General features: G+C 37.9%; 3 protein-coding genes and 1 long non-coding RNA gene across 5 annotated transcripts in view; 2 read left to right on the forward strand and 2 right to left on the reverse strand.

The window, feature by feature from the left end:
* ankrd12 (ankyrin repeat domain 12) overlaps positions 1–2,939 on the reverse strand; it is a 35,624-nt gene extending 32,685 nt beyond the window's left edge. For both annotated transcript variants that reach the window (XM_026313433.2, XM_026313431.2), the window contains exon 1: positions 2,773–2,939. The gene's annotated coding sequence lies outside the window, so the exon portion shown is untranslated. The remainder of the gene's footprint in view (positions 1–2,772) is intronic.
* Positions 2,940–3,021: 82 nt separating this feature from the next.
* Positions 3,022–7,787, forward strand: LOC117152753 (uncharacterized). The gene is made up of 2 exons (XR_004463288.1): positions 3,022–3,059; positions 3,508–7,787. It is a non-coding gene; the product is annotated as an uncharacterized LOC117152753 (long non-coding RNA).
* Positions 4,835–11,161, reverse strand: ndufv2 (NADH:ubiquinone oxidoreductase core subunit V2). Its single transcript, XM_026313435.2, has 8 exons — positions 11,007–11,161; positions 10,214–10,276; positions 8,740–8,802; positions 8,182–8,298; positions 7,846–8,014; positions 6,349–6,458; positions 5,137–5,213; positions 4,835–5,033 (listed from the first exon to the last, which is right to left on the reverse strand). Exons 1-8 carry the CDS (start codon positions 11,046–11,048, stop codon positions 4,940–4,942), a joined length of 735 nt encoding a protein of 244 aa, XP_026169220.1. The 5' UTR covers positions 11,049–11,161; the 3' UTR covers positions 4,835–4,939.
* Positions 11,162–12,032: 871 nt separating this feature from the next.
* acss2l (acyl-CoA synthetase short chain family member 2 like) lies at positions 12,033–24,334 on the forward strand. The gene is made up of 19 exons (XM_026313434.1): positions 12,033–12,152; positions 12,277–12,440; positions 12,593–12,788; positions 14,951–15,042; positions 15,463–15,566; positions 17,790–17,862; positions 18,076–18,151; positions 18,735–18,819; positions 19,705–19,842; positions 20,158–20,328; positions 20,461–20,594; positions 21,217–21,349; positions 21,635–21,691; positions 21,935–22,015; positions 22,360–22,468; positions 22,624–22,692; positions 22,888–23,064; positions 23,669–23,743; positions 23,840–24,334. Exons 2-19 carry the CDS (start codon positions 12,317–12,319, stop codon positions 23,965–23,967), a joined length of 2,022 nt encoding a protein of 673 aa, XP_026169219.1. The 5' UTR covers positions 12,033–12,152; positions 12,277–12,316; the 3' UTR covers positions 23,968–24,334.
* Positions 24,335–24,833: the final 499 nt, after the last annotated feature.

Below are 24,833 nucleotides of genomic sequence, written 5' to 3' on the forward strand. Positions count from 1 at the left end.
TGGCCCTCAAGGAACATGGGTTGGGTACCCCTTGTCTATGCTGTCAGCAAAACAAGTCGTGTCCGTGATATCTGGTGTTATTTAAGAATGAGAAAGAGTGAAGAGAGTGTAAGGAGAGATACAAACAGCATAAGCGTTTGGTTAGCAAAAAAAAAAGCTAGAACCAATTCTGTTTTCTGGAAACAGAATTCAAGGAATCTGATGTTGATTAAAAACGTATTATGTGTTGCTGCACGGTGGTGTCTACACCAGACTTTTCAACCTACTGAAGGTGTTTTGTTTTATTCAATAAATGCAACACGTTTCCAAAGTCAATGAGTAATTGTGTATTTGTATATTTGTGAGTTCAATACTGACCATAATAATCGTAATTATGATTTTTTTCCCCCCACAATCAAGCAGCCCTACTGCAGCCATTTCAATCTCCCCCTTCTCAGAGATTAATGTAACCAGCAAAGAAACTCTTTCCTATACATAATGGGCAAAAAAAGCATGTGTAATCATTTCAGTGTTAAAGGCCTGGAAAATGACAGATGAATGAACTGCCAGAAAGCTAAATATTCCAATGACACAACAAAAATGGTACAGTACTGATGGCAAGTTATCAATAATGCACTGCAAGAAAATAGTATGGTGGTTTATGACAGTAATAATTATTTCACCTAAGCCTATGCCTATTCTCCCACTACAACCTTTAGCAGTGTCGTGATTCACAGCCAAATTATCATCTGATGCACCCTAGTTGGTAACCTCCCTCACTTAACTTCACTTGTGTTCTTTCTTTTTGGAATTGTCTTTGTGTATTAGGGTATAACCATAAACCCATAGACAAGAAAACAATGCCTACTACTGACAACAACCCCATAAAACATTTGATGAAGTGACAATGTCATGACACTGGCACTTTAACGAAAATTCTGCTGTTCCAATGGCAAAGAGGCAATTAACTATAAATTTGCTGTGTAGACCATCAGCTCTGGTGGCAGACATCATGCTAGCACCTGAAATAGCATTATGGTAATATGCAAAGACTGAGATATCTATTTTAAATATAAATATAAAATCAGTCTTAGCTTCTTTACAACTGTGGCTATGTCTAGCATGCTTTAGCAATATTTGCAAGTCACTGAATACTGGATTAAGTACATTAAATTAAAACTCACTGAATTATGTAATCCCATTTCATTACAAATTTTATTCAGGAAATATTTAAGAGATCTGTTGTATTCTTTGACATCATAGCAGACATTGCATTAAACGTTAATTTTATAGAACATATGGTCCAGAAAGACCATGGGTTAAGAATTTTTACTACCGATTTTTAAGAGGAATTTCTTTTTGTCAACAATCTTGTTCATGAAAGAATCGTTCAGCCATCCTGGTATGTTCTCTTAAGTATTGCTGACATAACAGTCTTCTTTTTTATCAATGTGGGCATTACAATATAAGTATTTTGTAAACAATTTCATCATATTAACATGGCTGTAGACTATTATGCCTTCTCTGCCTGTTTGTGAGATGCATTTAACATCTAACTGCAGTAGGCAAAATAAAGTTCTTATAAGATTCAAACAACAACACAGTTTATCCTTTATTTTCACTTATTGCTTATATAGTTATATCTATGTTACATGTATAATTTCTGAATATACGAATGCGTATTTATGAGGTGAGCAGCATTTTAGATAACTATACTAGCATGATTTGGTGCACTTCTGGCATGTACAAGGTTTTGAAAAGGTTAATTTATGTGTTCAGAATTGCTGTCTGTGAAACAGCACTTTAACTTGAGGTATTTTAAATCACAGGCTGACGTTTTGTTGGTTCAGAGCGGTCGTTGCACGGACAGCCATCTAAAAACAGGCAGCTTTTGTACCAAGCAACACACCCCCAACATGTCACAGTCATTGGCTGGGAGGCGCAAAAGCTCCTGGTTATTGAAGCTATGCTAGTTCCTCGCTTGCATTAGCAAATCATAACTATTTTTGAAATTAGATTTGATAGTTATAATATCTACAACTGTGCAGGGTGTAAATAGAAGGAGGCGATGGGCAGATCATTGCAGACACCACCACCCACCTCACAGCAATGTCGCTCGTGCTTGCCGTCAATACACAGCCAGCAATATGTTGTTGAGCGCTAAAATTTCAACTTGGCTATGGTTAGCAAACATAATGTATCATTATTAGTATGTCCTGAAATGGTTTCCATTGGCAATAATGTTGTTTAATGTCACTATGTGACCACCGTTTAAGGATTTAAAGTTCAGGGTTTATGCTTTAAGGGCAGTATTCAACACAAGAGCGCAGTACAGCCGGAGACAAAAGCCTATTGCAGCCCCTTCACTGCCCTCACAACGATTCCCCCTCCCCAGCCTTATAATCTAGCTAGCTAGCAAGCTCTTTTCCAGCCTGGCACAGCCTCGCTGGCTGGCTGGGGCTAACACGGCTCACTCTGCTTCGCCCCGACATTTTCCTATCCGCTCTCTGCATGCTCGCTCCCAAAACGCAACGACTTGTTCAACGCAAGACACGCGTGAAATTGAAGTTTAGCGCAGATAAACGTACCCAATGTGTGTAACGTTAACGCACGTGGCACACAGCTAACTATACCAAGCACACGCGAACACATAACAGTCCATTTTCGCACGCAGTTTACGTCAAGTTAGCTTAACGTTAGCCTGCTCGCTGTAGCCAAATGGCTAACGTTAACTAGGATTTTTAGCCCTCGTGATCCGACACAATCAAACAACAAACCTTGTTTTGCACTTACCTTCACACTGGGTTACACGTTCCCACCGACTCATTCGGGTTCAGCTATATGTGAATATTGCGCAATATAATCAGTTATTTCCTAATTATTGGACGTTAACCGTAGCCTACGGCTGTGTGACGTTCATCGCAGCTTTTGAAAACATCCCAGTCGTTCGTCGCCCGTCCTCTCCGAGAAAAGCCTAGCAAAACATGCAAGGCTCGTTCTCATTGGCCGAGCACAGTCATGTGACCATTCGGCCCCACCGAGCTTATAAGGTCTCCGTCTGCCGGATAGACTGTAGATGGGTACGTTTAAAACGATTTAAATCTTATTTTATTGATACTACGAGTAAGCCCGCACCTTTAATGTGAGGGATGTTCTTTGTACTGCCACATTTTGTGAGCTGCTGGCGTGTGTGACATCTGCGAGTGGCTTGTGAATGTGGACTGAAAGGACTAGAAAGGGAGAACAGTAATGGGCACTTGACGTCATCTTTTCCGTTGCTGTGTTGCGGTCAGTGGGAACTTTCTCGAAAGATCACGGCTGAGGTTATAAGAAGAAAACCGACCCTTTTCTCCCTTTTCAACATGGCTACATAGCTTGGTCATCATTTCATTAACACACTGATCCCTTCAATTCGCCCCCTTTGCCCGCCAATTCTTTGTATCGGTCAGCTTTGAATTGGTTGCGCAGTGACATTTGCATCATGGATATTGCGCGCATGCGTCAGGGTGCATCTATTATATGTTGCAGAGCAGGCTTCAAAGTCGCAAGAAGAAACCAAGATGGGGGAGGGGCACCGGCTAGACACGAACACGCCACCGGGGCGGGATGAAAATGACAGGACCAGTCGTCGGAAGGGGAGGGGGGTGGTTTCAGTCTGTGGCAAGAGGATTTATCATATAATATCCTGGCCACATTACCCCTGATGATATCTGGTATTCATTTGCAATTAGTAAAAAAAAAAAGAAAATTAAAAATAACATGGCTGTAGTTACATTTTGACTCACCAGAGCCTTAAGTTTTTTCTTTGAGTTGTAGATTCCAATTAATATAATAGAAAATGTAGTTTCTGTGTATATTGTAGATTTTAAGGCTTGATTCATAGTCAAAGGTAGTGTTAATGAATTCATCTCAAGGTTCAGCTGATATGTGAATAGTGCTGCAATGAATGTTCACTTTAATACTATTTCATTAAAAAAATATTCATCAATATAGAATCATGTTAATAGAGAACAATGTCCAGACATTTGCTGGGTTTAAACCTCACTAACCTGTTTGTTGCAGAAAAGAAGTGAAGCACCATTCACTATTTAACATTTCCCAGATAAATCTGTAATAAAAATAATTGTTACTCTATAGTGTTTCATTTGTAGCAACTCTAACCAGAAAATTTTATTTGGAAATATCATTTTTGTGACCACATTTTATTAAATCATTTGTTTTGGGGAGTAGGAAGGTATTGGAAGATATAAAGTGCTAGTCGCACAAAACAGGGAAAATAAGATCAGTAGGAAAAGGCTCAAGTGGTGAATTATTGCTATTTTGTATGTGCCAAAATCTTCAGTGATTCTTACTGGTTTACTAATGACTGTTCAGACTGCATTTGTCAATATGTAGTGTGTAATTAATAGTTAAGTGAAACCCAGTATAAACTTGTCAGTGAAAACCTTTTTTATCGTCTCCAGCACAGCATCATGTAGTAAAACCAGGTAACGTAACAAAATAAAAACATTTTTTATCTTTGACATGTCAGAACAACAGTAATCAGCATCATTTTAGCCAAAGTTCATTTTGGTTATGTACAACAGCCCAGTTTAGAAAATACCCTCACGTAACTGCTATAAATCTACAAAACGACATGGCACAATAATAATTCTGGTAAACACCAGATATATAAAAAATATCTTTATGATATCATTTCAGTTTTATGTATTAGTATATTAAGCTTTGTGTTCAAGAGTAGCTGACAGATGCTCTAGGCCAAATTCTACTTCATATAACCTATGCCATTTTATGTTCACAGTTATTTCTTTCTCTTTGATGGAATCTCTGTAAGTGACACACTGACACCTGGAGCACAAGTACATGAACACTTTATTTACACAGTATGTTTGAGTTAAACATAATATCAGCTTCAGGGACACATTGCTTTTGAAAAAAGCAAACGATGGCCAGAAAATATCTACAGGTCCGATCTAACACCAAAGCCTGGTCCTGTAGGAGGCCCTGTCAGAGATGTCAGTCCTCCTGCAGGCTCACAGGAGAAACGCCCACTCCTGTAGAAAATAAAGAAAATATGTATTGTGTAATAATGTGTAATCAACATACAAGTGGAACTGAAAATATATTGTTGAATTAGGATGAGATTTTTGTATGTACCTGGGTCCTGGTGGTGGTACTCCACCTGCTTTAAGTTCATCAATAATATCCTCAATATCCTTTGGTGTAAGGTCCTCCTGAAAACAAGATGAAAGCAGAATAAATGAGCAGCGCAGGGCTTTCAATGCTAATGGTCTAGTGCTGGACTTACATCACTGGACTTGTATAAAGAGCTTGTCATCCCTATTAAATTCAATTCTAAAGTAAGGAAATTTATAAAGCACTGCTAAAAATACTATTTTATAATTAAAAGGAACTTGGGATGATTATAACCTATTCTTAAGAAAACTCAGACATCATGTGAACAGTGCTGGTGAAAATGACTAGATTTTTTCAAAATGATATTAGTTTTAAAATAATCTTTCAGGGATAATAGGTCCTGAAGGCCGTTATACTCCTTTCCCTGTGATTCCTCCTAAAAAAAAGCAGTAGTTTATAGCAACAGTCAGCTATTTCCCATTCACATCTTTTGTTGGTTTGTAGTACTTATTTATCTTCTATTAATGAACTACATGTAAACACTGTTACATGCAAGATAATAAACCTGACCTTATTCATCAGCTCTGTTCAAATCCCCTTTGGCATTGTTTTTGGATCAGATAACCATAGTAGTACTAGTCTACCTTATGACAGACCTGTAGTATATATCGGTAATATATGTAGTATATAAAGGTAATCACCTTTATGCTTGTTAAACTCTGCTCTTACAAACAATATTAAATGCATGTAACTGATGGCTGATTATATATATATATACATATACTGCATTTCTGTCCTATTCTCCTGTGCTCAGTTTGCAATAACTGAAGTTCTTATGGCAAGTGCAGAATTAATTTCTAATGTTTAACCACAAATCCCGAAGGCAAGCTTTTCATATCACATCTGGCTCATAAAGCTAATCTTTCTCTAACTTGAATTCATCAAGACATCATCGTTATTCCAGCCAGATTATTAGATTATGACTGACTGTTTTTCTGTCAGTTTCTAATTCCCCCATTTTCTTTTTTTTCGCCCCTTATCATTACACATGTAGACTACCACGACTGTATTAGCTTCCAAAGAGTAAATGTTAGCATTCCTGAAACAGAGCTGAGATTTGTATTCTCTGCAGACATTCTTTTCAGACCTCATTTAAGGCTTTAACCTAATTTTGTTCATTTAGCTATAACGCTCAGAAAGGAATCCATCTGCACAGAGAAGGCAAAGACTTACATAATAGTTGTCATTGATCTGGACCATTGGAGCATTCACGCAGGCACCTAGACATTCCACTTCTATTAGAGTGAACATCTTGTCTTGAGTAGTCTCTCCAACCTTGATACCTTTGGACAAACAAGTAAAGACACATGGACGTTTTCCACATTTTGCAATGTTTCAGACTCACCTTACAATGAATCCATTTCCAAACTCAGTAATCAGAGACAAATGGTCTTGGTCAAACAGGTAAGCCTAATGGTCACTATAAAGTAGATTTAGTGTTTCTTTGTGAAGATGGAAGATGCTTCTAAAAGGACAACAGTCACTGCAAAACTTCACAAATCAGGCCTTAATGGGTGTCCTTCCTCACTAAAAGACATGACAGGCCACAGCAGTTTGGTAAAAAGCACCTGAAAGACTGTCATTCCATGGGAGTCCATAATGAAAGTATTTTCTATGACAGCTCTAAAGGAAACTATGCACCTAGTGTCATCTCATTAATACCATCACTTTGGTCAAACACAGGACTGGCAGCATTATGCTGTGGGGTGTGTATCTGAAACAGGGACTAGTCAGGACACAGGGAAAAAGGAGATGCATAAAAATATAGTGCAATCCTAAGTGCTCATGATCTCAGGTTGTCCTAACGGTTTGCATTCCAAGAGGACCCAACACATAACACCAAGAAACACAGAAGAAACCTTGGGAAAGTAAGGCTCATGGAGGGGCCAGGCCACAGGCCAGATCTAATCCCAATAGAGTACCTCTTGACAGACCTGAAAATGACTGTGCAGCCCTCCAACCTGACTGAGCTTGAATGATTCTGCCAAGAATAATAAGAGAATTTCCCAAAGGAAATTTGTGCCAAGCTTGTAGGATCATTCTCAAGACTCTAGGTTGTCACTGTTGCCAAAGGCACTTTAATCAAGTACTAAATAACAAAGGACCTGAATGCTTACATAAATGGGATATTTCCATTGTTTTTAGTTGTAATAACTTTACAAAGCAAAATCATTTTAGCTTTCCCACTGTGAAGTGTTGCATGTTGACTAATGAGAAAGAAGAATACTTTTTTTCCTCCAACTGAAAAGACTCCAAAAACAAAAAAACATTCAGTTTGACTGTATGCACATAATCTCCTGTCAAGCTGTAGACTGTTGGTAACACATTCATTAATTGAAGTAATACTACCCAACACTACACAACTGTAACACCACATGTGGCTTATAGCTAAAAAGGAAACCTCACGGTTTGGTTGCTTGAAAGAACAAACAAATGACTGTGCACTAAGAAATGCTACACATGCGGAAGTAGGTTAGCAAGCCATCCAGCTTGATATTAGTTGTATGTGTATTTTTGCTGTTATTTGAACAGCTCTTTGAACTGTATATTTACATGTTTGTTCCCCATCTCTGTTTATCTGAAATATACATAATAAAAAAGGGTTGTTTTCATGTGTGTTTTCATCCCTTTATTGTTTTTTTGCTGTAAAATGGAAAATGGCTCTCTTACCCAGTTTATTTTGGATGGCTTCCAGGATACTGTCTGAGTTGCAGAGCATGCAGGGTGTTGTTGTGCAGACTTGAATGAAGTATTTTCCCACGGGCTGACGCAGAAACATTGTGTAGAATGTTGCTACTTCATATACTCTCATTGGAGGGATTTCCAACACCTCAGCGACCTGAATGTGAACAATTACAAAAATGCAATGAGGTTCCCTTACATGACTGAAAAGATAGCTACTGTACAGACTTATTAAAATTTTATTGAACTGATTTTTATTATAATTACAAATATCAATTTGTAATCATACAGCTGTAAAACTAATTTCAGAAGAATCAAACATGCCTTGTTCATAGCAGAGATGGGAAGCCATCCATGTTGCCTCTGTGCTAAATCCAACACTGGGATGGTGGCTGCTTGCTTGTGTCCAACGGGATACATTGAAATGATTGCCTCAACCCTCTGTAGAAAAAAAATATATATATTTTACCACAAATGTGAGCTTATTTAAAGTTACTGCAAGTCATCATTGTTAGCATTAATGATGATGTGTTTGTGTTTTGCTGTCTAGTACCTTGCAAAGTACAGATTTAACAAAAAACCCATTAACTTGTTTCAGCTTTTCAGAAAGACAAAAACAGTATAGCAAAATGTTTCCCCTGACTCAAACTAGTAGAAGAGATGCTATCTTAAAGATAAGGGACTCTTATCAGATATGTCTTCCATAACCGTAGCGGTCATAAAAAAAAAACTATGTAGCACCGAGCTAATATAGATTCATACAAAATGCATGTTAGAATCAGCAAATACAGGTGGGAAAGTTGGAATATTAATGGAGGCTTAAAAAAAAAACACATCCATGCATCCCTTAAATATACTGCTAAAGACAGGTGCCAGTCTTACCTTCTTGTTCTCCTCAGTGAACTCAAAAGGAGTGTCAGGGTTGTTGTCAGGAGTATCTCTGTGCTAAAACAAAAATATAACTATGTTGAATGACAATGAATAACATTTATCAGCCAATTTATATAATCCTATCCACTAGCGATCAGGAATGGGAGGTTTGCTATTAGATATTAATTTTAACTTGACAGCTACCATTTTCATGAGTAACATGGTTGTGAGCCGTATCTGATTGTATCTGATGAAATATGAACAACCCTTCTCATAAGCCCAGAGGGGAAACAGGTGATACTATCAGACCATAGAAAAGACTCAACACAGATGAAGATTATTTCTGCTTCTGCACATACTGCCCCCTTGTGAACAGCAAATTTCAATTAAGAAAAGCAACAATTTAGATGCAATGATGGTTAAAGTTAAAGATGTCAAAAACAGCATTTCTGACTAAAGAGGACTGGCTCAAAGACAATTCAGCCAAACCTTTCTTTCCATCCAATCAGTGGTCAAAAACATATTTACTATCAAGAGATTATGAAACCATGGCATGTTTCCATTACATGTGAATGCCACATGTGATGTTTTTGTTGCACAGCATGGCTCTAAAAGTCTCTGGAGGCAGCTCCCAGGATAAATGAATAGCTTTTGGAAAACTGATACCTTTGGGATTATTTAAAGAATGGAAACAGAAATAAACTGCTGACAATTTTACACTTTTACAAGCCAGTTGATTTTGAAATAAACATAAATGATATACCAGCTGTAAATAACCTGCTTGACTGATTTAAGTTTGTGATGTGGAAGATTTTTATTGTTAATGTGTGTAAAAACATAACTACTATTTATTGGATACTTAGATTGACCACGATCACCTCAGGTGCCTACGTATTAAACACAGAATTAATAGAAGAACGAATAGAAAGTAGATTTTGATCTATTTTATCGATTTTTAAACTACAGACACAATTTGTAACACCAAGTAAGTGAACATATCCCCAAATAATAATGAACCAATACATAGCACAAAATGCCAGTGTACATTATGTGCATACTCTTTATTAATGCTGGACTGACTAGGTTATAGATGTTGATAATGAGGAAAACTGACTTTGCAATAGATCTAGATAATACTACCTGGATGTTTAAGCACCCCAAAAAAATGTCTAATTTAGTTGTTCTTCAATGTTGGGTTCTATACTATGTGGCATTAATGTAACATGTAAAAGTACTCTCTGATTTATTAGCTCTAACAAATGTTACAGAACAGAAAACTCTCTTAGATATTAATATCTCTTAGATATTCTATCTAAATACACTGACAAAATGACCCTAAATACTGAATACGCTGCTAATTCACTGTACCCCATGTATAGGTCACCACTGAAAGCTATTTGTGAGGTCTTCAATAAAAAAAAAAAAAAATACTATTAAGCCTGCCTACTATTTAAAAAAAAAAAAAAAAAAAAACACACTAACTAACCACAAAGATGCCACCAGCTCCGGCACGTGCAGCAGATCGATGCAGACCTCTGACCTGCCTGGCCTGCAAACACAGAGAGGATGATGAGAGGATGATGAGAGGATGATGAGAGGATGAAGACAGGATTGTGACTTTTAGCAGGTATGTCTTGCTACATTTAAGACACTGATGGAAAAGACTGGCATATGGGAAAGTTTTAATAAAAGCTTAAAACGAATGATGTTATTGTTTACAGTGGAGACGTAGGTATGCAACTATTTAATTGTAAGAAACTTAACTTAAATGATCACCATCACTTGCACTGTCGTCTAATGTATTTGTTTAAGGAAAACTGAACCATTTTATTTTAATCAAAACCTCTAGGAACACACAAAGGGTGGAAGGTTTTCTGTTAGTTACCAAATACAGAATGTGACTCGTCTATACCAATGCGTTACTACACAGTAACGTAACGTTACACCTGCAATAACTAAGCTAAATTCACACGTTCAATTGTCCTATGAAAAATCGAAAGGGAAGTCAATGTTAGCTAAGTGAGCATAGTAAAGCTAATCAGACGCATTTGTTCATGGTAACTTTTTCTTTCCATCGTTCACTTGTCCAATTATCACCTTATAAACGTTTGACAGCACAAAGATAAACTAGCTAGCATACTAGCGTTAGCCAACCTTGGTTAGCTTAGCGGCCTCCGCTGCTGCTTGCCCTTGTGAGGAGACACAGTGTTTTTTCCCTGAATTATCAAAAAGAGCAATTAAACGTTTACACGGAGTTATAAAGGACAACACAGCCATACCGTGTGAGAGACTACAGAACGAACAGCAGCAGACAGAAACATTTTGGGGCTCGATGTTTGGTCCCGATGTGTTAGCAAACGAACGGGATAGCAGCGGCCGCATCGACAGACGTTCTCCCACTCGATTAAGATGGTCTGACGCGTGACGCTAGTCAGGCAGGCGCAGCACAACTGAATCGATCCCAGGTTGAGACTTGAGATCAAAAACAAATGATCCCAACAAGCATGGAGCGACATTATGTAAGCTGCCTGGTTCACGTTGCAGGTTTGCCAGTGCTAAACGGGGACAGTTAATCCAAATAATAAGAATAGCTATTTATACATTATACATTATATATATATATATATATATATATATATATAACATTACTTGAATGTCACTATTGCAGTACATGGCAGAAATGCTAAATCTAAAAGTTCACAAAAAAATAAAAATAACAAATAGAAACAAAGGACATTTTTTAAATGTATATTACATCAGCAATACTAACAATAAGAATATAAATTGTTTATTGAAGGAACTCAAAAAGGAAGAAAAAAATCATAAAAACTAAAATCTGCATATATATATATATATATATATATATATATATATATATATATGCAGATTTTATTTATTTTTATTTTTTTGTGAACTTTTAGATTTAGCATTTCTGCCATGTACTGCAATAGTGACATTCAAGTAATGTTAGTAGAGTAAAAGTTAAGCAAATGATATATATATATGTTACTCTCGACCTCTTCAAGCAAATAGAATATTATGTCATGCAACTGAAATAAATAAAACCCTATGAAAATATAGGTATATAGTATAAAGCAGCTGCCATTAGAAAACATCTTTTGTTTAGTAGTTGTGGTTGCTGCTTCACTTTGAACAAATGTTTCCTCTCCTTGTTATTCTTTTCTGAAAGCATCCATCGTCCTTTATGTCAAATCAACCTTTCTGCTCCTAAATACCCAACATTCATTTGGCTGCACACCTCCCCTTTCTCCTCCCTCTCCACCTCCTTGCTTGGGAAAATAATGTGATCAACATGCCAGAGAAGGCTTATCCAATGAAAAAGTGGGAGTGCCGCACACTGCAAACAGATTGGCTGCTGTAGCACTAAGCAGACTGGGAGACAGCCTGCAACTCAGGGATTAGAGGTGGGTTTTTATGCATTCTGAATTGTGTTGCAGGAGTACGGGAGGCCTTGTAGTGTTCCTACCTTATGCTGGAGGATCCAGACGTATCAGCAGTGACTCCAGATTAACCCATTTTCTCACTCAGCTTCAGATGATATAGTCCCATCTGCATCTGTCCTTCCACAATGGTTGTTCCTGGATCTCAAGACAAAATGTACTACCCTCCTGATGACCTGCAGAGGGATGCTCATGTTCCTGACTTCAACTCTTACCTAACACAGTACAAGAAGTCTCTTGAGAACCCAGAAGGTAGGTCAAACACATCTGTATTTGTAGTGCAGTGTTGGCAGCATTTGCTTGCACTTTACCTCCGTCTGAGTCCGTCTGTAAACTGTTATCTCAGTGTTTATCTGCCCTGTCCACAGCAGATAATATTGATAGTAAGTACCACTGTGTTCCAGCTTTCTGGAAAGAGGTTGCTAATGAGTTCTTCTGGAAAACGCCAGCAACAGGCCCAATGCTACAGTACAATTTCGACGTGACAAAAGGAAACATATACGTCAAATTCATGGAAGGAGCCAAAACCAACATTTGCTATAACATCTTGGACAGGCATGTGAGGGAGAGAAACCTTGGTGACAAGGTTGCCTATTACTGGTAAGCAACCACGTGTGAATGATGGCTGCTGGGAAATACTGCCTGGAGTTACATCAGGTGTTCCAGTCAATAGCAAATACTGAGTCCCCACTTACTGCACAACACTTAGCCTGCAACACAATCTCTCTCCTGTCAGAATCAAAAATGAGCATTTAACAGGCTTTGTAGCAAAAGCAAAGCAAATAAGACTGCTCCCACATGATTCTTGCCAGAATTCCCCATTTATTAAAGCCCAATACATTGTTTTCAGAATACAGACATCTTCAGTTGCATGTTTTGGAGGTAAGTTCAGAGATTTTCTTTTTATTGTAGGGCTTCCAGCTTCTGAACTCTGACTTTTTTAACCCACTTTTGCTTCTTACATTACAGTAATGACAATACATCACAATTCACCACAAAGACTTCATGTTGTTTTGTCTTTACATTATAGCACGTATTAGCTCTGTCATCTAAAGAAGCTTAGCAAACAATAAGTTGTTCTTCGAGCTCAGCAGCAATAGAGGACCAGTGAAACTGGAAACTGTTAAACACACAAATGTTTTTGTACTGTTTGTACAAGACACTGTTATAAACTATACATGGTCAAGTGTTTGCTTTGGCATTTCCAGCTCATCAAATGAGGAGGATGTAGTGATACTGATACTGTACTTACCTTTTATAGGACCTGTACACACCTTGTCCAAACAACACCTGGATAGCTATCTCAAACAGTAGGACAAGGAGAAAAAATAAAAAACACATCCACCCTGCCCACCAATAGAAATATGAGCACTCAACCTCAAGGGGTTTTCACATTGTGCTGTGAATAAGGCAAACATTTTAAAAGATACATTTATTTAACAAAACTTATCCCCTCCACAGTTCACATCTACACAGCTGTTACTTGGTTTTATTATTAGTTTGAGCTGTTAGTATGGGCTTCACATGGGAGATTGAGAAGCGTGCCATTGCTCAGTAATGACAGTTGACACATGGTGCCCCAAGTGTCTTTGAACATTGCTTTCAGCAAGCTGTGATTTATACCTGTTTCGTTTATGTTTCTTAACCTGCAATGTGCCATTTCAGTTTAAAAAAAAAAAAAAAAAAATCAATGGGTAAATTGAAATAGCACAAAAAGAATTATCCATTATTCCTGAATATTAAGGAAACATTTGAGCTGTTTATCAGGTATTTTTAAATGATCTTTTAAACAGCAGGTTGCAGCAGTTCGTGCAAATTATGCATTAGCTGCCATATTTGCAAGTGTCTCAGTATAATTGTCCCTCCTTTCCAGAGGATAAGTGCATTTCATGACACTTACATGAAAATGCCAGAATAAATGCCATAAAACAAATAAGATGCACGACTACAAGGAAAACAGACAATTCAAGTCTAGCTTGGTATATAAACACAATATAATTTGCCTTAACAGTATAAGTGAGAAGTCATATGTGAGATGTGTGGCTAAAAGCAGCTTCACCATGTTCAGACGTTGCTGACATTAGAGACAGATGTATTTTAGTCCTAAACAATGTTGCCGTGAATAAATGCAGAGGTGGTATTTCCAAAGCGGACTAGAGTGACATACTCAACCTAGTCTTTCTGGTCTTTGGGTAAATTGAAATAGCAGCAGTATAAATGAGCATCAGCTTTTATAAATGAGCATCAGCTGTTAAGAAAAATCTAAGAGAATCACATAACAGAAATCACAGCTACTAGAAAGAGAGGTGTGAATTAGGTTTCCAAATTTTGTTTGCAGTTAGTGTGTCATCAGTTAAATATACTACAATTTTTGTTGTGTATACACTAGGCAAGCTAACAGGAGCTTTAAAAAGTTGAAAAAAAGCGGTCCAAGCCCTGGGAAACTCCAGAGGTGATTTTCGTTTGGAACTGCCTGTGCATACAAAGTAGGAGGTAATGTTGTAAACAAGATTGGAAATTAATCATTTAAGGTGAGAATGTTTTGAAGTATCTGGGAAGCACATTTTCCAAACAATATTGGGATAGCGTGGGTACTGACCTAAAGGTGAGTACAAAAGGTTTTTTTGCACTAGTGTTACATCATTGAATATCTGTCCCATTTGCAATTGCAGCTGATGAAAAAGTGTAGAAGGATGAAAGTACTAAAAAAAAAAAAAACAACTGAATTTCATACATCCTGTCTCTCCCCCTGTATCTTCCAGGGAGGGAAACTCACCTGACCACCACATGACCATCACCTACCATCAGCTCCTGAGGCAGGTCTGCCGCTGTGCTAATGTCCTCAAACAAATGGGTGAGACCATTATGTCATCTTCACCGAATATTAAAAATATCAACAATATTACCTGAAGATGAATTGCTTATAGCTGATATCATTAGCAGAAACAGTTAAGGGTAAGACGAGAAAAAAAGAACATGCCGAAATCATGGCTTCTTGTTGATTTTTACTTTTTAATTGCAACATCATGTTCTGGTGAAGATTGATCCCTCAATGTGGAATTCAGGTGTTACAATAGCAATGCCCAATATCTATATAATTTAGAAATACTAAAATAAAAATTAAACCTGAATATAATGAAACTGCATTAATAATAATGTAAATATATAATAAATATATGTTTTGTTTTTTTTACTGATTTTACATGTTGGATACTCAAATATATTTGTCCACAGTTATTTGAATAAGTCTTGACTGATTTTGTTCTTAATCAAGGTGTGAAAAAAGGAGATCGGGTGTCTATCTACCTTCCCATGATCCCAGAGCTGGTTTACACTATGCTAGCCTGTGCCAGGATTGGGGCTGTTCACTCCATTGTGGTAAGTGGTGTGATGAAGCACCATATTGACAAACATAGTTCAGTTGCATTTCTTTTATCCTACTTGGAACAGCAGATTAATTAGATTGGTGACATGCTGTGTTGTTTACAGTCAGAAGGTTACTGATCTTCAGTTTATTTTAAATACTCGAAACATTCAGATACATGTTTCATGTGTGGGAAACTTCACCTCAGCAAAACTGTTTTCAAATACAATTTAAGCATCATCTGCCATGCATGAAGAAATTTTCTCCTCATTTCATCTCAGTTCAAATGGCTTATTTTTGTAGACAGTCGATCATCTGAGTTAGTCCAGACTACCCTGCTCCTCCAGTTATCAGCTCATTTCTGTGTGAATACAGCACTGACAGGACCTGGATTCAATATATGTGTCAGACATTTACTGACTGTACAAACTGTCAGTTTGGGAAGCTGGAAGCTCGAAGTGCATTTTGCAAGCAAGCTAATGCTGTTTTAGCTATTCAACCTTCCCCATCTGTGGCCAGTCTCCCTGTTAAAAATATCTCCAGGCTATTTCAAAGCAGGTTCAGTTTATGACTTGCAAAGGCCTTTTTTTTTTTTTTTTTTTTTTTTTTTTGGCAGACTTGAGTGTATGTGACCTTGTCTGTGCTTGGTCATTGTATAAGTTTTTAGCTCTAAGTTTAAATCATATTTGGTATGAACATAACTTACATAATGATTCTTGGGATAGTGCCAGCCTTTTAGATTCTCATGTGTCTGTGAATAGTAATCATAAATTAGCTTAGCATAAAATTCAATCACTGATGGAGCCAGACAGCTAATGCTACTCATGCAGTGACATTTTGCTCAGTCCAGAGTCCTCAGTGGCCTAATTTATAATGCTGTTATCAACATTGAAACTTTATACTCTGTGAACTATTAACCTTGGCCAAAACACAAGGGCCTAGCAGGGAACACAGCAGATGACGATGGTATAAAAGAGCACTTATAAACTGAACAAGGTGACTCCTTTAGAAATGGTGATGAGAGGGAACCGTATACGTCAATGTGTGTGTTTGTACTTTATACTGAGAGTAAAAGAAAATAGCCCAAATGAGCAGAAGACCATAAACATTTAAGTATACTGAATCAAACAAGAGTATGGTTATTTTTTTATGATTTTTAACCTTATTATTTATTGTTAGTCTTTCAAATTTTACCTATTCTTGCTTTAAATCTATGTTTCATATCATATCTAATACAGGACAGTTTGACTTTGGAGGAAACCTGCATATTCCTACTGTGTGTACTCTATGTATTTTAAAAACATTTTGATGAATTTTTGGGGGTTTTATTTTGCTGTGTGCTCTGTTATTACATTAACATGTTTTGGTTGGGCTAAGGAGGCTGCTCCATCTAGTAATAAATACAGTTTATTACAATTTGGAGCATGTTATTTTAGTTTTGGCGATCATTCATCAGTAATAATACAACAATGCACAGACTAAGTAAACTGCTGGGATTTGGGAATGTAGAATTGTCACTATAATAATGTTATACAAGAAACAAGTAGCTAAACAATCAGACTTTTTACATGTTTGGTACATGTAAAAACAAATCTTTAACACCAAAGCTTCAAACTATCCTGGATCATAATCTGTAGTGTTTTGCATTACAACTGCTTTTACAAGCTTTTAACAGTTACTTGTAATCATAACGTGATTGCAAACGTCCTTGTAAACAGGAGCCATTCATGTTTGAACTGGAAGGACTAAACAGATTAAACATGCAACAGTCTGAACACACCACTATACTGAATAAACAGTCAAATTCAGAAAAACTACAAAGTGATTTGTGAATCTTTACACTGAAATGAACAAAGCTATTATATATATAATCAGCAAAGTGATTACAGAAGCTGTTAGGTATAACATTATGTGTCTGTGATCAAATTTTGAGCCTGCACAGATTTCCTGTGCAATGAAGCAGTACCGCCAACATTTCACAGCTACATTCACCTTTGGCTTTCCCTCCAAAGAGAATGGTTTATGTAATCTGGCTCGTTTCCAACCTCTAACTCTTTCTGTAATTTATTTCCTTGCTGCCCTCTTGGACTTTATGTCATCTTCCAAGATCTCAGCAACTACTTTGATGATTTCAAATGTTATTGTAAGCACAACAATTTATGGACAACAAACCGTAAATACTCTTTAAAACACCACAAGTGCCACAAAAACTCCTGCTTCTCTCTTTGCGTGTGCAGTTTGCTGGCTTCTCCTCTGAGTCTCTGTGTGAGAGGATTATGGATGCCCAGAGCAGCATCTTAGTGACAGCAGGTAGGTCCAGCAGACCTGAGTTTGAGCAGCCAGGTAGGGGTCTTAAAATATGTGTCAACACAGCAGCATCAGGATGTGATACAGCATGTTTTACAGCACCATAGCTATAAGATTATTTTCAAGCTGAATAATGACTCACTGTTCAAACACCTTCTCCCTGCTGGTTGTCTACTATCATCTCCCTCTATCCTTCCATCTCTTTTTAATATACAGATGGTGTTTACAGAGGAGAAAAGCTGATCAACCTGAAACAGATTGCAGACGAGGCTCTGCACAAGTGCAGGGAAAAGTGGGTCCATGCTTACAAAGCAACAGTTTCTCAGTTCTCAGCAACAACCCTTATTTACACTAGCTGCTGCTGGTAATGCAACACAGCCCCAAGCACGAGTCACTGGACACACAAACAGTATAGCCATATCAGCTGTTATCAATGATGTTAAGGAAACACACTGCCTGGTTTTCACATTAAAGGGTTGCCGGGCAACATGGAGCGCTCAGATTCATCAGGAAAGCCCAAGCTGGTCGTCTCCCATGGCAATGTGAGCCTGGGAGGGATGTGAGCTGAGAGACAAAGCACAAGAATAAGCAAAATAAAAAAATAAAAAAATAAAAAAAAAAAATTTGATGCTAAGTTTATTAAATGGCTTTAAATGTAAGTTAGATGTCATATCTGTTCCAACTCAGAAAGATGCCAGCATAAAATCAAAATAAACATTTGTCTCACATGAGAACCAACACAAGCCCCACAGGCTCACATGATCCAGATATTTTTTATATTCTTGGAAAATGGGGCAACATGTGCATACCATAGCCATGAGATACGACTCTGTCAATTTTTTACTGCAACTCATACCCTTTTTATTTCCTCACAGAGCATCAACCAGCATCTCTAAATGCCTCGTTGTCAGGCACCATACACTGATGACAAAAAGTGGAGCTACATGCAACAAGCTACAGGTAAAAATACCAACTAACTGTGACATTACATTTATAGGGAATGTTTACACTGCCTTAAAAAGTTAAATAATGTACACATTGCTATATGTATACTGTGTAGTGGCATCATTAAATGAAAACATGTTAAAGGACAATGTTTGTCTCTTTTGTCTTATTTAACTAAAAGAATTGTTTTTTGAAATGCCAGACTAAAAAAGCATATCATAACACAAAGTGTATTGCAATTCAGTGCTGACCAGCAGAGTAATGATTAAAAACTTCTGATTAAAGTTTTTAGTAACAAATTATTTGTTTTCTCACATAAAGGGCTTGCACAAATACAGACCTCCAACCCCCAGACAAAATCATCATCACCTTACTAGAAAAAAATATGTTACTGTGCAGGGAAATCTGCATCTTCAAATGTAATGATTTTATTTACAAAAAACACTATGTTCATTCTGAAAATTCATTGTGACCGAGCAGAAAAACAAAGAAAAAGGATTGTTTTAACTCAAGGAAGGTTGATACATACAGCATACACACAAACATATATTTGCAATCCTGACACTAAAATTAATCCTGACTGATCAGATTAATGTATAACTCTTATCTATGTACAGCCTACAGATGAGATTTTTAGTCTTCTTTTAAAGTCTTTTAGACATCCTCCATAAGCCTACAAAGGATCATATAACCCATCATCCGAGGGTAAAACAAAAATAACCAAAATCTTCGGATTTTGGACGGAAAATATATGTCACAAATGTCTGAGGGGCACAGAAAATGACACTCCCTTCAGATGACATGCTGTGTTGCTGCCTGAGCTTCTGGCACATGATGTGAGCCAATGCAATGAGTGGTTTTATATGCTGGATTGGTTCCCTATTTTTCTGCTACATTCAGACCCCCTGGGACTCAAAATGCGATGTGTGGTGGGATGAGGCGATGAGAGACTGTCCTGAAGAGTGTGAACCCGAGTGGCTGGATGCTGAGGACCCACTGTTTATCCTCTACACCAGTGGCTCCACCGGCAAACCCAAGGTAACATGCAGGTGCATGTAGAATTTATAGTAGAAACACACAGTTTGGTTTAGAAAAATGACATGGTGTCACAGCATGTGTTTTCTGTTCAGATAAGCCTGATGGTGAGAGTCAGTGAATTTCGAATATTAAGAGCTATAAATACAATCCTGCAGCATTACCTGTTTCTGCATTTGTGTTTTGTACATTTGTCTGATTGTGCACATGCACTCACACACCTGCATATGTCCCTTCTGCCTCCACAGCCTCTTATTTTTTCATCCTGCTGTCTGTGTTGACTCCTTATTAACGTTCCCATCCTTCTGTACGGTACAGGGTGTTCTCCACACTGTTGCTGGGTATCTGCTCTTCACATCACTGACCTTCAAGTATGTTTTCGACTATCACCATGACGACGTGTACTGGTGTACGGCCGACATCGGCTGGATCACCGGTCACTCCTACATCACCTACGGCCCCCTCGCCAATGGTGCTACAAGTGTCTTAGTGAGTCAGATGTTACTAAAATCATTATCAAGCCAATAGAAAACACTAACGTATCATAGAAGCCCCTAAAAACACTAAAACATTGCAGCGTTCATCATTCTTTGTAAAGATGCATGCGTATGTTTTTTCCAGTTTGAAGGTATTCCAGTGCACCCTCATGTTGGCAGATTGTGGGAAATAATTGAGAAGTACAGAGTGACCAAGTTCTACACAGCTCCTACAGTCATCCGCCTGCTGATGAAGTACGGACATGAACCACTGCAGAAGTAAGTGCCTGCGTCTGCTGAAAGTCACAGCAGTTTAGGAAATATGTTTTTTCAGAAGCACAGCCTGACCTAAGAGGTGGCGGGAGTGTGATTCCTAGCTTTCATACAAAGACTTCACTCTGATATGTGCACTTCTTACTGAGTAGTAAAGAAATCAAGTTGTATAATTATTAATGCAAATTAAGTGTGAACATGTTTTCAAGCATTCTCAACACTGGATTCTCAAGAAATCCTAAACCACAGGGTTGTGAAATCAGAAACAGCCAGAAGTTTCTGTTCTTGGATGTTTCAGCACACTCTTAAATTTATCTTTCAGGTCAAATCCAGGAAACATCTGAAACTCTTATGACCAAGAAGATGTTACTCCTTGATTTTTCACTGGCTCATCAGTGCAATAAAAAAAAATTACTTTTAAAAAACAGAGATCCAGTGTACGCCTTATTTCAACCATTAACCATATATTTCCCAAACAACTCTCACTCTTCTGTTTTTCAAATGAAAGAAAATAAACCTTCACAGTCTGAAAAACACACAGCCAACAATTTGCTCTACAAATAGTTAGATATTGAAACTTTAAATGTTATGTTATGATGATTATGAGATTTTCTTACTTTGCTGTCAGGTACGACCTCTCCAGCCTGAGGATTCTGGGTAGCGTGGGTGAGCCGATTAACCCAGAGGCGTGGCAGTGGTTCTATGAAGTGGTCGGTCAGGGCAGATGTCCCATAGTCGACACTTTCTGGCAGACAGAGACAGTAAATAACACACATTTCAATTGGGAAATATATTTATGGCAGTTTCATCTTTTCCATCACTGAGAATAATTGTTGGTTGCAGCTTTACAATGCTCCCATGATGGAATAAGACTAGATATCCCAGATTTTTTGTCTTCAGATTTGGTATAGTAAACCTGGGCCTTTTGACGTCTCTTTGGTTGAAATCTAAGAATCATGCTTGATGAAGATCCGATAAAGATGACTTCAAAATAGTCACTTTAAAACCAGTCATCAGCAGCTTTACTGTTCTTTACTTCTCTGCAGGGAGGTCATGTTTTGACTCCTCTGCCTGCTGCCACGCCAATGAAACCAGGCTCTGCTGTAAGTGACATCATCTTTAACACAGATTACCTCATACTCAAACATTTCTCAGCAAAAGCTAAATGTACTCATATCACCTCTGATGATTTTATCAGTACACATCATGGTAGTTAAGAAGGGTTGCATGTCACCAGTGTTTCTAATTATTAAATCAGTGCAGCAGTATTTTGGCTTATACATTTCTATACAACCTTCCATGAGAGGATTATGACCCTGATTATACTGAGATAAAAAATCTTTCAGACATTTCCTTTCTTTGGAGTGGAGCCAACTATACTCAATGAACATGGGGAGGAACTGGAGGGTGAGGCTGAGGGTTATCTGGTAAGTTGCAATTCAATGTGACTTTATCTTTATTTATACTGCTAAAGTGATAAGAATAAAAAATATGGTTAATCATAAAAATAAAAATTTCAAAAACATATTTGTGGTATTCAAAGCAATTGCATTAATAGATAATAAATATAACCACTGGAATGTTAATCAGTTATTGATTTTACTCTTATTTGACTTCATTGTCTTTACTTTTACATAGCTCAAGAAAATGTTTTCAATGATGTTTCAAACTATTTTAATCATGAAGGTGCTATCAAGTATATTATTAGAAGTAACAGCAGTAGCACCTACAGAAGCTCTCATGTTCTGTATCTTTTTATGTTCTGTTGCAGGTTTTCAGGAAACCCTGGCCTGGAATAATGCGTACTGTGTACGGAAACCAGGAGCGTTTTGAAAGCACTTACTTCAAGAAATTCCCAGGGTTTTATGTGAGTGGTGACGGTAAGGCACAAGTTATTCTTTCTCTCAGGTTGTATGTCACTCCGGATCAACCATCCAAGCACAAAATATCTTGTCTTGATTTCTCACTTCAATACCAAGGAGCCTCCTAAAGGAGAAGAAAAACAAAAAGCATAAAACAACTTTTCTCCTCTCAGGCTGCAGGAGGGACAAAGATGGATATTACTGGGTCACAGGAAGAATAGACGACATGCTGAATGTGTCAGGTATTGCACTGTAAAGGTGGTCTGATAAGACAGCTGCTGCTCAAAAATGTGAAAAGTCAAAAGTACAACACCAAACAAAGCTGTACTCTTAAGTGTTTGCAACATCGCAGCCTTTTGAGAACATTTCTCATTTTATTCACCTGAAACCTTTTGTTTCATGTTTTTATGATTTATCACGGATTAAACTTCCACCAGGCCACCTGATGAGCACTGCAGAGGTGGAGGCGGCTCTGACAGGGCACCCAGCTGTGGTGGAGGCTGCCGTGGTGAGTCGGCCTCACAAGGTGAAGGGCGAGTGTCTGTACTGCTTTGTCACCCTCAAAGACAGCAGGGACTTCAACCACACACTGGTGGAGGGGCTCAAGAGACTGGGTGAGGCTCAGAGTTGGTGCTTTTAAAGGGGTTAAAGGAAAACACTCGAAATCATTTTTGGATTTCATTGTTTTTTGTGTTTTGGTTATCTTTTGTATACACCAGAACCTTTTGAAGTATAAGTATTCATTATGCAGCTTGACAGTATTCTCACAAATAATTAGCCCCAAAAAGATAATATACGCCGCTGTGTTAAAAGATCAAAGTTAAAATGCCTTTATTATAGCAGCTACATGATTAAAATCATAGATTCCGTAACAATCAAACAAGTTAATACTTTAAGGTGTACCTCAATTACACACTAGAAATTGTACAGAAATGTCATGTAAAATACATTACACCTGAAATCTGTAAGTAAATAAAGTTAAAAAAAAAAATACTGGACCTGCAGCTGATGATTATTTTTTTATCAATTAAGCCTTTCATCTAATTGTATGCCATGACAAATGGCTGTTACAGAACTAAGGTGACATCTTCAGATGTCTTGTTTTGTTTGACCAACAGTCCAAAATCCAAAGACTTTGTGGGAGGTGTGTCAAGTCCACAATGTAGATTAATTAGTTTTCTGCATTGCATTAATTCCTTTGCTGTTTCCTTGTATCAGTGAGAGAGAAGATCGGACCAATTGCAATGCCAGATTTCATTCAAAATGCTCCAGCGCTCCCAAAAACCCGCTCAGGTAACAACAGCCCTTGAAACCAATATCTCCTCCTCCTCTTCCTCCTCCTCCTCCTCTGCTATTTTCCTCCTGATCCATCTCCTCTCCTCAATTCAGGGAAAATCATGAGGCGCATCCTCAGGCAGATCGCCCGCAACGAGAAGGACCTGGGCGACCTTTCAACCCTTGCCGACCCGAAGGTGGTGGAGGTGCTGTTTAGCCAAAGATGTGAAGCTGCAGCCTGAACAAACACATTCGCTCTCTCTTCTATGTAACAGTACCGATGAGGACAGTCACAGTCTGCTGGTTCTGGATCACTCTTTGGAACTGAATGAAGCAGGATTGACAAAATTATACCTGTGACACTGAGATGTTCAATTTGTTTTATGTGCAAATAAAAAGATGAAGGGAACCTGAAAGGTGGTGATGTGGAGGTACTCATTTGGGGCTCAATCTTTTACATGATTTCTTTTTCACGTCACTGGGGGAAGACGTGTCTTCCATCGATTCTTAATCTTAAAATAGATACGTCAGTTTATTTGACTGACATCTGATGTATATTTTCATTCTGTGACAAATTTCTATGACCAGAGAATAAAGTGTTTAATCTGCTTCTTGTCTTTGTTCTTCTGCCTCATGCACAGCAGCTGTTTGATGCCCTCATGTGGCAGGAATTGAGCTTTGCAGATGCTATCTGATGGTTTTACTGCTTACTATAAAAGCCTCCTTTATCCTCCTGCTGAGGCATCCTGCTTTTTGTCCTCCAATGATGCACGCAGCACATGCACAGCTTTAATGATGTGATCACTGTGGCGGGGAGACAGAGGAGAAAAGTGGGTTGTTTTATCTTAAGTGCACTGGATTCTTTTGAAATTACAAGCATCAGTGGCCTTGAAAAGAAGAAAAAGGGAAAAATAAACAGTTTTTTAAAAAAAGAGATTAGATTGCGAAAGGTTGTCATGAAAGTAGCTCAGATAGACCCCTCGTTTATCTTACTGTTAATACTGGGTCATGTACGGTCAGTGGGACTTCCTTTGTTTCTGCCTCTGTCTGCTCTATATCACTCCATGTACATGCATGCAGCAGTGTGTGTAGGTGGGGTGGACGAGGA

This window comes from Mastacembelus armatus, chromosome 17, assembly GCF_900324485.2.
Source record: "Mastacembelus armatus chromosome 17, fMasArm1.2, whole genome shotgun sequence".
Lineage (NCBI taxonomy): Eukaryota > Metazoa > Chordata > Actinopteri > Synbranchiformes > Mastacembelidae > Mastacembelus > Mastacembelus armatus.